The sequence below is a fragment of the Rhinoderma darwinii genome, chromosome 13 (assembly GCF_050947455.1).
Source record: "Rhinoderma darwinii isolate aRhiDar2 chromosome 13, aRhiDar2.hap1, whole genome shotgun sequence".
NCBI classification, from domain to species: domain Eukaryota; kingdom Metazoa; phylum Chordata; class Amphibia; order Anura; family Rhinodermatidae; genus Rhinoderma; species Rhinoderma darwinii.
The window spans coordinates 50,889,079-50,902,928 of NC_134699.1; the positions used below are offsets into that span (position 1 = coordinate 50,889,079).

At 43.7% G+C, this 13,850-nt stretch overlaps 1 protein-coding gene across 1 annotated transcript; it reads left to right on the forward strand.

Annotated features, from left to right (window-relative positions):
- Nucleotides 1-1,127: 1,127 nt before the first annotated feature.
- On the forward strand, nt 1,128-13,558 carry PYCR1 (pyrroline-5-carboxylate reductase 1). The gene is made up of 8 exons (XM_075846209.1): nt 1,128-1,285; nt 3,234-3,371; nt 4,021-4,091; nt 6,322-6,501; nt 8,377-8,598; nt 10,665-10,757; nt 10,848-11,011; nt 13,209-13,558. The coding sequence occupies exons 2-8, from the start codon at nt 3,305-3,307 to the stop codon at nt 13,366-13,368; spliced, it is 957 nt and encodes a 318-aa protein (XP_075702324.1). The 5' UTR covers nt 1,128-1,285; nt 3,234-3,304; the 3' UTR covers nt 13,369-13,558.
- The last annotated feature ends 292 nt before the right edge of the window (nt 13,559-13,850 follow it).

Consider the following 13,850-nt stretch of genomic DNA (forward strand, 5'->3'; position numbering starts at 1 on the left):
TGCAGATCATCACCCCACTGCCTTACACCCCTTCCAACATGAAGTCCCACGTAAACATCACTCCCCTTCAACATATAGTCCCATGTAAACATCACTCCCCTTCAACATATAGTCCCATGTAAATACATTACGCTGCTCCAACACACAGTCCCATGTAAATACATAACGCTCCTCCAATAGAGTGGCATATAAATACAATACGCGCAGGCAGAGGTGTAGCTAACGGCTCATGGGCCCCAATGCAAAAATTCTTGTCATGGCCGACTGCCCGCAGCTTTCAGCTGCATCGCTGGGTCTACAAAGTGACCCAACAATGCAGCACTAGCAGCCAGGTCTTAAACCGTCAGCGGCAATAGCCCCAATACATATGCCCCCCCACCCAAAAAAAGGCGTATATGATATATATATATATAGGAGGCAGCATATCTATAGCACTCTGACCCTATAGCTATGGATAGGTTTAGATACAGTGGCTCAGCAAACAGTATCACACATGATCGGTTTAGGCCTAATTCACGCAAGCGTGTTCAGTCCGTGATATACGGTCTGTACGTCAGCCGCATTTCCCGGTCCGAACACACTGCAGGGAGCCGGGCTCCTAGCATCGTAGTTATCTATGACGCTAGGTGTCACTGCCTCATTAGCCATTTTATGGAAAAAAAAAAATGGCGTCATCGAAGTAGTTCAACAACCGAATCTGTCCAAAAAAGAAAAAAAAAAGCATTAGTAAAACATGTGGCAGGCTTAGATACAGAGACCAGCAGACAGTAAGGCCCACGTAAACGCATTGCACCCCTCCAACATACAGCCCCACGTAAACGCATTACACGCCCCCAACATTCAGGCCCACGTAAATGCACCTGTGCAACATAGTCTCTTGTAAAATACCTCACTCAGTGCAACATACAGTCCAATGTAAACAGCACACTCCCTCCAACAGACTGTCCCATGTGAATACTCCCCTGCCCTCCCTTGTAAATACCTCACTCCCTCCTTTCAGACTCCTAACATATATTGCTATAAAGAACTCCCTGACTCCCGCTCTTCACCTGCTCCACCCACGTCCAAAATGGAGGTTCCTGTTCACTGTAACGCGCAAAGTGGGCGGTCCTGGTCATTCTCCCGATAGACTCCGCCCCTTCCAGTGACATCACACCTACCAGGAGCAACTCCATTCTAGACACGAACCATTCGGTACCGGTGCTGTGTCCGGCGGAGTGTGGAAAGCAGCGGGGGAGCTGAGGACGTGGGAATAACGGTGAAGGGAAATCTGGAGAATATAAAGGTAAAGGGGAGGCAGAGGGTCATGGGTGGACACGTGTCATGGAGTTACATCAGACACGTCACTCCTATGTCAACTGTGATTTGCTTGTAGTCGTAATGTTGTCATTGACGTCACGTGCGGCAGGATTGCATCATGCTGAGTAGTAACGTTACTTCCCGGCCATGTATGATCTGACACTAGTGATGTGACAGTCAGTCCTAAACCGCATGTAGTACAGTGCACGGCGGCGGTCTGCAGCCCGCGGCTCTCCAGCTGCTGTGAAACTACAACTCTCAGCATGCCACGTCAGGTTTACGCTGCTAAGGCTGGATTCAAACTTTGCGAATTTGTTGTAGATTTTCATGCAGGTTTTTAAACCAAAGCCAGAAGTGGTTTGGACAGGAATGGGAAATATAAGGGTCAGTTCACACTGAGTTTTTTTTTGCGCTGATTTTGACCCTGCATCGCAATCCGTGCCAAAAAACAGCCAAAACTGTCCCTCATTGATTTCAATCAGAGGCAGAGACGTTTTTATTCCTGGGTGGCTTTAGGCCGCTCGCGGAAGAAAAAAGCAGCATGTTCTTTCTTTCCACGGTTTCCGCCTCTGACCTCCCATTGAAATCAATGGGAGGGAGAAAAAACCTGCGACGCTAGTTCCTGAGCTTTTTTTGCTGCGTTTTTTTGCCCGCAGTTATTGCATTAGCGTCAATGGCCACGGGCAAAAATCCCAGTGAAAAAGACGGAAAAAAAAACAAAACGCAGGCAGTTAAAAATCCTGAAGGAATTCTGAGGCAGATTTTTTTCTGCCTGCAAAAAACTCCCATGTGAACAGCGACTTAAAGAAAAATTTATACTTCCTCCTCATGGATCTACTTTTGAATTTGACTGAAAAATCTGCATCAAATACGCAAAGTGTGAATCCAGTTGTAGTTTCACATCAGCCAGAATGTTACAGGGTGCAGATCACATGTGGAGATCTAGGCAAATATGAGACTTGTGATTTATCTGTACAAATCTATTAAAAGGGAGACGTATCCACAGGATATGCCATAAGTGTAAGATAGATGTGGGACCCACCTCTGGGACCCGCACCTATCTCTAGAATGGGGACTCCTAAACCCCGTTCTACCGCTCTGTGTTGTGGCTGCAGCGTGTGATTCCCGACCATGAATTACGGAAGCAGCATAACTCGCTGCGCTGTTTCCGTAAGTCCCATAGTAGTGAATATCCGTTACGGAAGTAGAGTAGAATGCGAGCTGCGCTGTTTCCGTAACTACCACTCATTTCTATAGGACTTACGGAAACTGCTGGCAAGTAAAGTTGTTAACTCTCATCTAGAGCATGAGCCTCCGTTGCACTGGCCAGTGAATTGCTGTGTCTGCTGTTTCCATTGGAGATGGCTGCACGGTGCTTGGCGCGTACATGTCACGCTGCAGGACTGGAGTCAGATGTGCTGTGCCAGGCTGGCTACCTGGTGGTAAGACATGTCTGATTCGGGTACTGTTAGGGCCAGTTCACACTGAGGTTTTTTTTGGCGTGGAAACCACGTCGAAAAACGGCCGAAAATGCCTCCCATTGATTTCAATGGGAGGCGGACGCGTTATTTTACCGCGAGCGGGAAAAAACGCTCGCGGTAAAAAGAAGCGTCATGCCCTATCTTCGGGAGGTTACTCCTCTGACCTCCTATTGACATCAATGGCAGGCAGAGAAAGCTCATTTCACAGAGTTTTTTGCCCGTAGCACTCAATGGGCACAAGTGAAAAACATCGCGAAAATCGCGGCAAACGGCGTGCAGGAAGGTCAAAATCTGCCTCAAAATCCCAAATGGAATTTTGAGGCAGAATTTTCCTCCTGCAAAAAACTCAGTGTGAACACAGCCTCGGGCACCTTTTGGGCACAGTGTTTACCTTTGCTGGTGTTTGCTGTATAACTGTGTGCACTGATCACATATTACATGTCCACTTAACAGGTCCGTTTCAAGCTGTCTGATCTGTAGTCGCTGACTTTGTGACCGCTGTATTGATCGTACCAAAGACCATCATGAGTGTGGGCTTTATTGGCGCAGGACAGCTGACCTATGCCCTAGTCAGGGGCTTCACTGCAGCAGGTATAGAATTAATTTATTCATTTTGTACTCTGAGGCGGAGGTTTAACTTTATGGCACCCAGTATAGATTAGGAAAACTGCCTCCCCAGCTGCCCCTCCTCATCAACTAGGGGGCGCCACTGCTACGCTCTGTGGCTGACGCTGATCCATTACATTATGTGTTTCTCAGAGAGCATACAAAGCATAAGCTGCACCCGTTGTAGTCACTTTATTTGACCTTCAGCATAAAGCAGCGTGATCCTAAGGCCGAATTCAGACGACCGTAGTGTACGTCCGTGTGACGGCCGTTAAAACAACAGCCGTCACACGGGTGCATGTATTTCAATGGGGCCGTTGTTTCAACGGACCATGTGAAGGGTCTGTTGAAAAATAGAAGGTGTCCTATTTACTTCCATTTTCACGGATCCCTCGATAGACTCAAATCTATGAGGGATCTGTGAAAACCGGACCCGCACGGGTGCAACTCAAACGGTAAATTCGTCATTTTTTTTTTCCCCCAACATTTTGAAGAATACGAAGCACACACACATGCAGCAGCGGTTTTAAACCAAGCTTGAATTCTGAGTAAATAAAGAGGGTCCACAACAATGTCTTCTTGGTCGTAGTTCTGTATTTCTCCCCAGTTGTGATGGTCATGTCTCTTGTTACAGGGGTATTGGCAGCACACAAGATCACTGCAAGCTCCCCGGAAACTGATCTGCCCACTGTGGCCAGACTGAGGGTGAGTGAAATTGTCGTCATCATCATCTGCGGAGATGTGAATAATGACTGTGTCATGCCCTCTTCCCCCAACACCCAGAAGAGATGAGCAGGGGTGTGCGGGATCAGTCTGGATTATGATGTAAACCTAGCCCCAGCCATTCACTGCCTGGCTGTAATAAGCATTATTAAACTTGTATTCGGAGCATTGGCATATACGGCCACTATTCTGATGGCACTATCTTGCCGCGGCTTTATGTTGCCTGAATTTTTTTTTTACTTTTAACACTTTAGACATGGCAAGAAACAGATGGAGATTCAGGGATGGTATGAGACAAATAGAGCACCAAACCCTTTTTCGTTATATTAAATTAGTTATCTGGGTTTTGAAAATTTTGGGGTAATGGCTGCAAATGAGAAAAATAAGCAAAAAAAGCAGTACTTGCCTATCTCACACCCCGGCGATCCGGCGCTGATGCTCTGACGGCACTCCCGGTGATTGTTGGCATGCACGCATCGTGTGACCGCTGCAGCCAATCGGACGGCTCAGCGGTCATTAGTCACCACCGAGTCCTCTAAATGTTTTCTGCGGTCACATGCTACGTGCATATCAACAATCACCGAGAGTCTCGCCGGAGCGTCAGCGCTGGATCGCCGGGGGGGTGGGATAGGTAAGTACTGCTTTTTTTTTGCATATTTTTCTTGTTTGCAGCCATTACCCCCAACATTTTTAAAACCCGGATAGCCCTTGTAATAAAAACCTATTCCTTTCATGTATAGAATTAAAGTGTAGCTAAACGTTTGACAAACTTCTGACATGTCATAAGGTTGGATTGGTGGGGTCCGAGCACTGAGACCCCCACCAATCGCTAGAACGAAGCAGCTGAAGTGTTCGTGTGAGCGCTCAGCCGCTTCGTGTCTGTTCGGCTTTTTCCGGAAATAAATGTATCGGCATACGGACTCAATATAAAGTCTATGAGCCTGTACTCCGATACATCGGTTTTCCGGAAAAAGCCGAACAGACACGAAGCGGCTAAGCGCTCACACAGCGAGCACTTCATTCTAGCGATTGGTGGGGGTCTCAGTGCTCGGACCCCCACCAATCCAAACTCCGGACATGTCAGAAGTTTGTCAAACGTTTAGCTACACTTTAATTTCTAAAAACATTAATATAGCGATGGGTACTCTATAAGAACTCCATGTTGGTGGGCTGGGTGTATTTTTATGACCGCTGCACTATGATTGGCTGGGCTATACGTTCTTTAGGGCCACCTTGGCACTTTATCACATTGGCACTGCTCAGATAGTTGCCGGTCCTGCCACTTCAGAGAGTCCCGAGATCAACTTGAATTAAGAGGGCACCTTTTTATAATTGGGCAGATATAATTTTTTTTTATAAGGATATTAAAAATTCCTTTAACATTATGTTAGCTTAACTTTCACTAGTTACCGATAAGCTCCAGACTGGGATATTTCCAGGTTAATCAATGTTTATTGGGGCAGTAAACCGAATAGATAATACAGCAGTACAGAAGCCAACCCCGGTCAACCAACCATAAAGCGTCTTCTTCAGCGCTCTTTACCCTATAATAGCATTACAACTCCTCATGCATCAAGTTCATTCCAAACCAGATTTCACTCAATCCCAGAATTTGACTTGGTCTAGGCACAAATATTCTCTATGATCATGTCAAACCACAAATTACAAGGAAATTCCACCAAAATACATAATTCCATAATTCTCCTATCACATTGTTGTTTGATTCCTGGTTACCTGAGCAGCCAACTAAACGCTGATCAGATGTTCCCTAGAGGCACACACCTAATAATTATATATATATATATATATAAGCATCCCATCAAGAAATAGATCATAATCCCAGCTAATCAATTTTTTAAGTAAATCTAGGTCCCCACCGCCCCAAAGAACCCAAAACGATTGTAATGCCCAATCTACAGGAATAGACTAGTAATAGCTCTATGGCGGCAAGGGGTGGCAGACTGTGACAAACATAAGACCACTACATTAAAAATATCCAGATTTTCCATATTCTTCTTATCAAGTTTTTTCCCTGGTTTTTGAGAGGGGAGGGAGCACGTCCCTTGCATGTAAGTCCTAGCGTTCGTAGCCAGAACTGCCTAGACCTGGTGTTCGTAATGCGGATGAGAATATTACATTAAGACCTAAATAATGTAAGATATAATGTTCGTAAGTTGCAATGTTTATTAATTTAACTTTTTTGTATTCCCAGAAACTTGGTATAAATTTCACCACCAGTAATAAGGACACGGTGAAGAACAGTGATGTCATCTTCCTGGCTGTAAAACCTCCTATCATTCCCTTTGTGCTAGATGAGATTGGTTCTGATATTGAGGATCGTCACATGGTTGTGTCCTGTGCGGCTGGCGTCACTATTAGCACCATTGAGAAGGTGACGTCATTCTGAACAGCCGGTTTCCACGTTCTACTAAATCTAGATGCCCTTTGTATTAGTAAAGCCTGTGACGTGTATCTGAGGGGCAAACATAAATAGGGGTTTGCAAGTGCGTTGGTGCCCATAACGGAGACCGCAAAGTGCCCCTGATTCTACATAAGTGACATACACTTTTACATGGGTTGATTTTAGGCTTAGTGGTAGTATTCCTGCCATACTCCTGGTAGTCTAGAGTGGTAGTATTCCTGCCATACTCCTGGTAGTCTAGAGTGGTAGTATTCCTGCCATACTCCTGGTAATCTAGAGTGGTAGTATTCCTGCCATACTCCTGGTAGTCTAGAGTGGTAGTATTCCTGCCATACTCCTGGTAGTCTAGAGTGGTAGTATTCCTGCCATACTCCTGGTAGTCTAGAGTGGTAGTATTCCTGCCATACTCCTGGTAGTCTAGAGTGGTAGTATTCCTGCCATACTCCTGGTAGTCTAGAGTGGTAGTATTCCTGCCATACTCCTGGTAGTCTAGAGTGGTAGTATTCCTGCCATACTCGTGGTAGTCTAGAGTGGTAGTATTCTTGCCATACTCGTGGTAGTATTCCTGCCATACTCGTGGTAGTATTCCTGCCATACTCCTGGTAGTCTAGAGTGGATTATAAAATAATCCTGGACTTTAAAAAAATCTTTACTAGGGCAGGGGATACTATAAAATAGTAAACCCCTGAAATGCATCTCTCCCTGTACAAGTGCAGCGGCCCTGTTCTTCACCGTACCAGTCTAGGATGCAACTGCAGTGGATAAGTCACAAATGTCTAAGATGGGATGACCCCTTTAATTCAAAATTGAATTCATATGCGGTGAGTTCCCCCTAAAGTTGCAGTCACATGCGTCAGATTTTGTTTTAGACATTTTTGCAACTGAAAATCAGTAGCATTGATCTGAATGGGCTTGTTTCTGCAGCACGTCTATGGATTTCTGCAAGTTCCAGTTGGATGAAGAACTGTTTTTCAGTATCAGAAATTTCTGCAACAAAATCTGCCGCATTTGACTGCACTCTGAGGCCTAGCTTAGGCCCCATGCACACGACCGTATTTTTGCCGCCCGTTTCTTTATAAAAAATCTGCATCATATTACAGTAGCAGCAAGGTGGACAAAATGTCAACAAATCTCATGCACATGCTGCAAAAAAAAAAATCTGCTGAGAAAAGTTTCATAAATTGACCTATGGTGCGTTGTTTTTTTAATCTGCAGCATGTCAATTTATGCTGTGGAATCGCTGCACTTTTGTTGCAGTTTTCCCTATTTAGTCCAATAGAGAGGTAAAAGCCGCAACTAATAGCAAACGTTATTATTCTTGCAGCGGAAAAGCTGCGATACCGCCGCAAAAATCGCAAAGGCTTTAGCAGTCACATGGGCTGCAGCGTCATCACAGGAGGCCGGGCTGCAGGGAGAACAGAGGGATGCGTCACTTGCAACGTCAGTGATGTAAATTATTTTTTTTTTTTCATCTGTTTTCCGCAGTGGCGATTCCAGACAAATCTGCACCACAATTTGGTGGTTTTTGTTGTCCGGAATTCCCTGTGGGTTCTCTAGTTCTCGGTGTACTCTTACACTGCGTATGCGACCTGTGGGAGAAATAATTTCAGACTTCATGTGATTATTTTTCTTGAACTACTCAGAGGAAGGGGTCTCCAGGTACTAAGTGGATAGATATATATACACACTCACACCATATATAATGAGATGCTCCGTCAGTAATTTACGGACGTCTCCTACATCACAGTCTCCTATTCAGACACCCCAGCTGTATTCCCATTATCTGTAACATGAGGTTCTCAATTGCCCGTCTCATCCCTTGTTAATGCTCCTGTAACTTTACAGAAACTGACCGTCTTCCATCCAGCTCCAAAAGTGATTCGCTGTATGACCAATACTCCTGTGATCGTGCGAGAGGGGGCCACAGTGTACGCCACGGGGACCCACGCAGAGGTGGAAGATGGGAAGCTTCTAGAACAGTTGATGCAGAGTGTGGGCTTCTGTACTGAGGTGGAGGAAGACTTAATAGATGCCGTTACAGGACTGAGTGGAAGTGGGCCGGCTTATGTAAGTGAAACCCAAGGGTCAGAGTGGCCATTATTAATTCTGATCGACATTAGATTAGGGTTTCCTCACCTTGCAATGCTTTTTGTGGTCGCAGTGGCGGGCTAAGCTCTGTTGGAGCAAATGGCAGAGCTAGCAAAACAGGAGCTTTTCCTCGGGTCACTAGTTCACCAATGGTGACCTGTACTACAATAAGAAGCATGCGCTGGAGAGGAAAGCAACCAGTCGATGACCACCTCTTCTTCCTCCTGGCTGTGTCAGTTGCAGTTTCTGGGGGCTGTATTCACTTTGACCACAATTTTTGTTTTTATTGTTTACCCTGAGAGCTTCAACTAAAGGGGACGAAAAAAAAAAAAAAAAAGCGATGTGATAATAAAGTAGTAGTGCAAAACCTTAATGTTGTGCGACTTGAGGCTGGCTTCCCCTAAAATGGCTATGGGTAAATTACAAATTGGTACAAACTGATGAGTAATGGGAAATATTTAACATTATTAAATGTCGCATGTGGGAAAGCAAAATATTGCCTCACTTATTTTTCGGCAATGCCTCTCCGTAAAAAACAAATGTATGGTTACCCTTTATTATATTAACGTCTTCGCGCGCCCAGATGTGCTATTATTTTGGAGCTCACTCCATATGCTGCGGGTCTCGGCTGTATTTTACAGCGGGCACCCGGGACTAACAGCCAGGAGCAGCGATCGCACTGTTCCTGGCTGTTTAAGGGGGCGCCCCCCCAGCAACCGGATCGGGGGGTTGACGACTATTGTCATGGCAGCCCAGGGGCCTAATGAAGGGCTGCCTTCACTCTGCCTCTGTTAAGCCCTGCACGTGGCAAGGCTTAACAGAAGCCTGTAAAAATAACAATATACTGCAATACATTAGTATTGCAGTGTATTGTGTCAGTGATCTAACGATCGCTGGTTGAAGTCTTCTAGGGGGCCTAATAAAGTGTGTAAATAAAATAAAGTGGAAAGTTTTTAGTAGTGAAAAGAAATATTAAAAGTTCCCATTTTTCCCCTAAAGTAATGTAAAAAGTAAACAATTGCTATCGCTGCGTCCGTAAAAGTCGGAACTACTACAATATAGCGTTATTTAATGCGCACGGTGAACGTCGTAAAAATAAAAATGTAAAACGCCAAAATCGTTTTTTTTGTCAACTTAGCTTTAAAAAAAAAAACTGATCAAAGTTTTGTACCAATAAAAATTAGCTAGTCCCGCAAAAACTAAGCCCTCACACCGCTCAATCGGTGAAAAAATAAAACGTTATTTCTCTCAGAATGTGGCGACAACTATTTATTTTTATTTTTTTTAACAAAAAGCTTATCAATAAAAGTAGTAAGATATAAAAAAAAAAAAAACTAAACTACAAATTTGGTATCGCCGTAATCGTATTGTGCCACAGAATAAAGATAAGTTGTCGTTTTTACCGCATGTGAAAGCTGTAAAAACGAAACCCCAATAAACAATTGAGGAATCAGTTTTTTCCAACTTCAGCCTGCAAACAGTTTTTCCCAGTACATTATATGGAACTATAAATGGTACCAAAAGAAACTACAACTCCACCTGCAAAAAATAAGAGCTTACACCACTCTATTGACGGAAAAATAAAAAAAACTTATGGCTCTTGGAATGCAGAAAAATAAAAAAATTGCTCAGTCCCGAAAGGTTTAAGTTGTATGACTGAAATTGTGCCCCCCACCACTCCACATAGAACTGCACCCTTGCCAAGCGCCACCATTATGCCGTAAATGTGCAGCCATTTTTTGTACACTTTTTATTTTGTGGTCCTGACAACCCTTGTCTTCAGTTTCTGAGATAAGACGCAGTTGTCATGTTGGTTAATTTCTGTCACCTGGCCACCCATAGAGTTAAAGAGATGTAAGTCAGTGGTGGAATCAGTGCAGAAGGAAGTAGCTAGCTTCTCCTTCCGTTTGGGTTTGAAATACGTAGCTTCAGCCTGCGAGAAGCTCAATATGAAGAAAGTGGAAATATGGGATTGCTATCAAATAAATATATTTAGTTTGTCATTGATACAATTGCTTTTCTTCTTTTTTTTTTTTTCCCCTCAGGCCTTCACCGCCCTGGATGCACTTGCAGATGGAGGGGTAAAGATGGGCCTTCCCAGGCGACTTGCGGTTCGTCTTGGAGCTCAGGCCATGCTGGTTAGTATAGTCCTCTACATTTTCCTGTTCAGCCTCATATTTTTTTCGAAAAAAAAAAAGTTGATATAAAAGATACTTGTGCTTTATCAGGGAGCAGCAAAGATGCTTTTGGAATCCGAGCAGCATCCAGGGCAGTTAAAGGACAATGTGTGCTCACCAGGGGGCGCTACCATTCATGCTCTGCACTTTCTGGAGAGTGGAGGATTCCGTTCCCTTCTCATCAATGCCGTGGAGGCATCTTGCATCAGAACCAGGTAATAATGCTGTTCAGAAAGTTGCCTTCTATATTTCATGTCTCTTACGAGACAGTTATTAACCCCTTAGTGACCACTAATACGCCTTTTTACGTCGGTCACTAATGGGCTTTAGGCTAGGCTGACGCCTTTTCACGTCAGCCTAGTCTAAGTCCTGCACGGGTCTCCCGTGCAGGCAGGAGCCGGGGCTCTGCTGTCTGATGACAGCTGAGCTCCTGCTCCAACGCCCGCGATCGAAGTTTACTTCGATTGCGGCCGTTTAACCCGTTAAATGCCGCCGTCAATAGCGACCGCTGCATTTAACTTTGTTTACAGAGGGAGTGCGCTCCCTCTGTCACCCATCTGCGGCCCGCGAATGAAATCGCGGGTCTCCGTTGGGGTGTCATGGCAGCCGGGGGCCTGATAAAAGCCCCCAGGTCTGCCCTGGACATATTCCTGTTAGGACGCGCCGGAGGCACGTCCTAACAGATTGCCTGTCAGATTTACACTGACAGGCAATAATGCTCTGGTATACGAAGTATACCAGAGCATTATAGCAGCGATCGGAACATCGCACAGTAAAGTCCCCTAGTGGGACTAATAAAATAAGTCATCAAAGTGAAATAAATATTATTAATAAAAAGTACAGTAAAAAAATAAATTTTTTTCCATAAAAAGTGGTTTTATTTAGTAAAAGTGTAAAAAAAAAAAAGTACACATATGTGGTATCGCCGCGACCGTAATGACTCCATTAATAAAGTTAATATGTAATTTAAACCGCAAAGTGAACACCGTAAAAAAAAAACGCAAAAAACCATGGCGAAATTGCCATTTTTTTCCATTGCCCCCCAAAAAAGTCATAAAAATGAATCAATAAGTCCCACGCACCCCAAAACAGTACCATTCAAAACTACGTCTTGTCCCGCAGAAAACAAGCCCAAAAAATCACTACATTGATGGAAAAATAAAAAAATTACGGCTCTTGGAAAGCGACGATGCAAAAGCAAATAATTTTAGTTCAAAAGTGTTTTTATTGTGCAAAAGTCGTAAAACATAAAAAAACCTCTACACATGTGGTATCGCCGTAATCGTACCGACCCATAGAATAAAGGTAACATGTTAATTACGTCGCACAGTGAACGGCGTCAATTTAAAAACGCATAGAACAATGGCGGAATTTCAGGTTTTTTTTTATAATCCCCCCCCAAAAAGGTTAATAAAAGTTAATATAAAAATTATATGTACCCAAAAATGGTGCCATTAAAAAGCACAACTAATCCCGCAAAAAACAAGTCCTCATACAGCTATGTAGACGAAAAAATAAGAACGTTATAGCTCTTTGAATGCGACTATAGAAAAACGAATAAAATAGCTTGGTCATTAGGGCCTAAAATAGGCTGGTCACTAAGGGGTTAAAGTATATTGTACTTATTCCGAGAGTGTGGTATACATGGCCCGTGACACTCTCCGAACACTTCATGTTCACAAATAAGTGTTCTAAAAAATAGTGTTCTTTTTTGCTGACTTACATGAATTTTCGTTCACTGTCCTTCCCCCGTCTTCTGACTTGATGTGAGAAGCTAGGATGGTTTTCTTTTAATAGTCGAAAACATTAAAGTAGTAGACCACCCCTATCCATATGCCCAAATAGAGCCACTTGGCACGTATATTATATACAGTAGATTCTGTTTCAGCTGATCATAGAAAACAGCTTGTATTTACAAAGTCAGGCTCTATTCACACTGCCATTTGGCACTTTTGGCCGCAACAATAGCGCAGCATTTCCTGTTTACATGGTTTCGATTACTCATCCCATCCTATTATTGCTCACACTAAAGTCACTGGAACAATATTAATTTTGTTGATTTTTCAGTGTTTAAAAAAAAAATTTTGAAAACAGACGCTGTCCCATTGCCTTCAGGTCAACTGATGTAAGCGATGACAAATTTTGCATTGCATCAGTTTTAGTTATCCATTAAAGGGGTATTCCCACGTCCAGACTTTTTGGGCAAATGTACAAGATATTTCATAAGAGGCTGATAGGTGGGGGTCCCAGCTAATAGGACTACTGGGTTACATGACCAACATTTGTCTCTTCTATTCTGCTGAACGGGGGTCAGACCTATAAGACATTTATGGCATATCCTATGGCTTTGTTTTAAATGTCTGAAATACCTAAAGTCCGCTCACTTAAGCTCTTCTGTCTCGTGCATCACAGGGAGCTCCAGCTGTACGCAGACCAGGAAAAAATCCCCGCAGCTGCCATCAAGAAGACCACTCTCAGCAGAGTTCAGCAGGAGTCCCCATCAGTTTCCACTGCCTCTCCAGGAGTCAAAGTCAGTCTCTTCAACAAGACCCCAGGAGTAAAGAAGTTCTGAGATATTGTGGAAATCCCGACCGACCAGAGCCATAGACAACTGTACAGAGATGGGAGACTGGCATCGGAGATGTTTGCAGGGGAATGTGTGTCTGGCTGGGAGGAAGGATACTGGTCCATACAACTGGTCCCATAATTGTAACTTTAAAAAAAAAAAATAATAATTAAACCCAAGAAGGTGACTTTTAAAATATTGCAGCTCATTTTATCTTGGTAATCCATCAATTTCCAAAAATGTTGGTAACTCGTACGTTTTAGGGAAGACCATACAATCTATGTGCTATCATGGTGAATGCTATGAGACACCTTTATATCATTTCCCCTTAGATCTTCAAAGAAGACCTCAAAATCTGTACTTACTTTTTGTACGGCTGCCTTGTCTGTGCTTTAAAAAAGCCTCCATCTTGATTCTTAGATTTCTTCAGCTTTCTCTTCCTCTCTGCTTTGCTATCTATCCCATGATGCTTCAGCACAGCATCACAT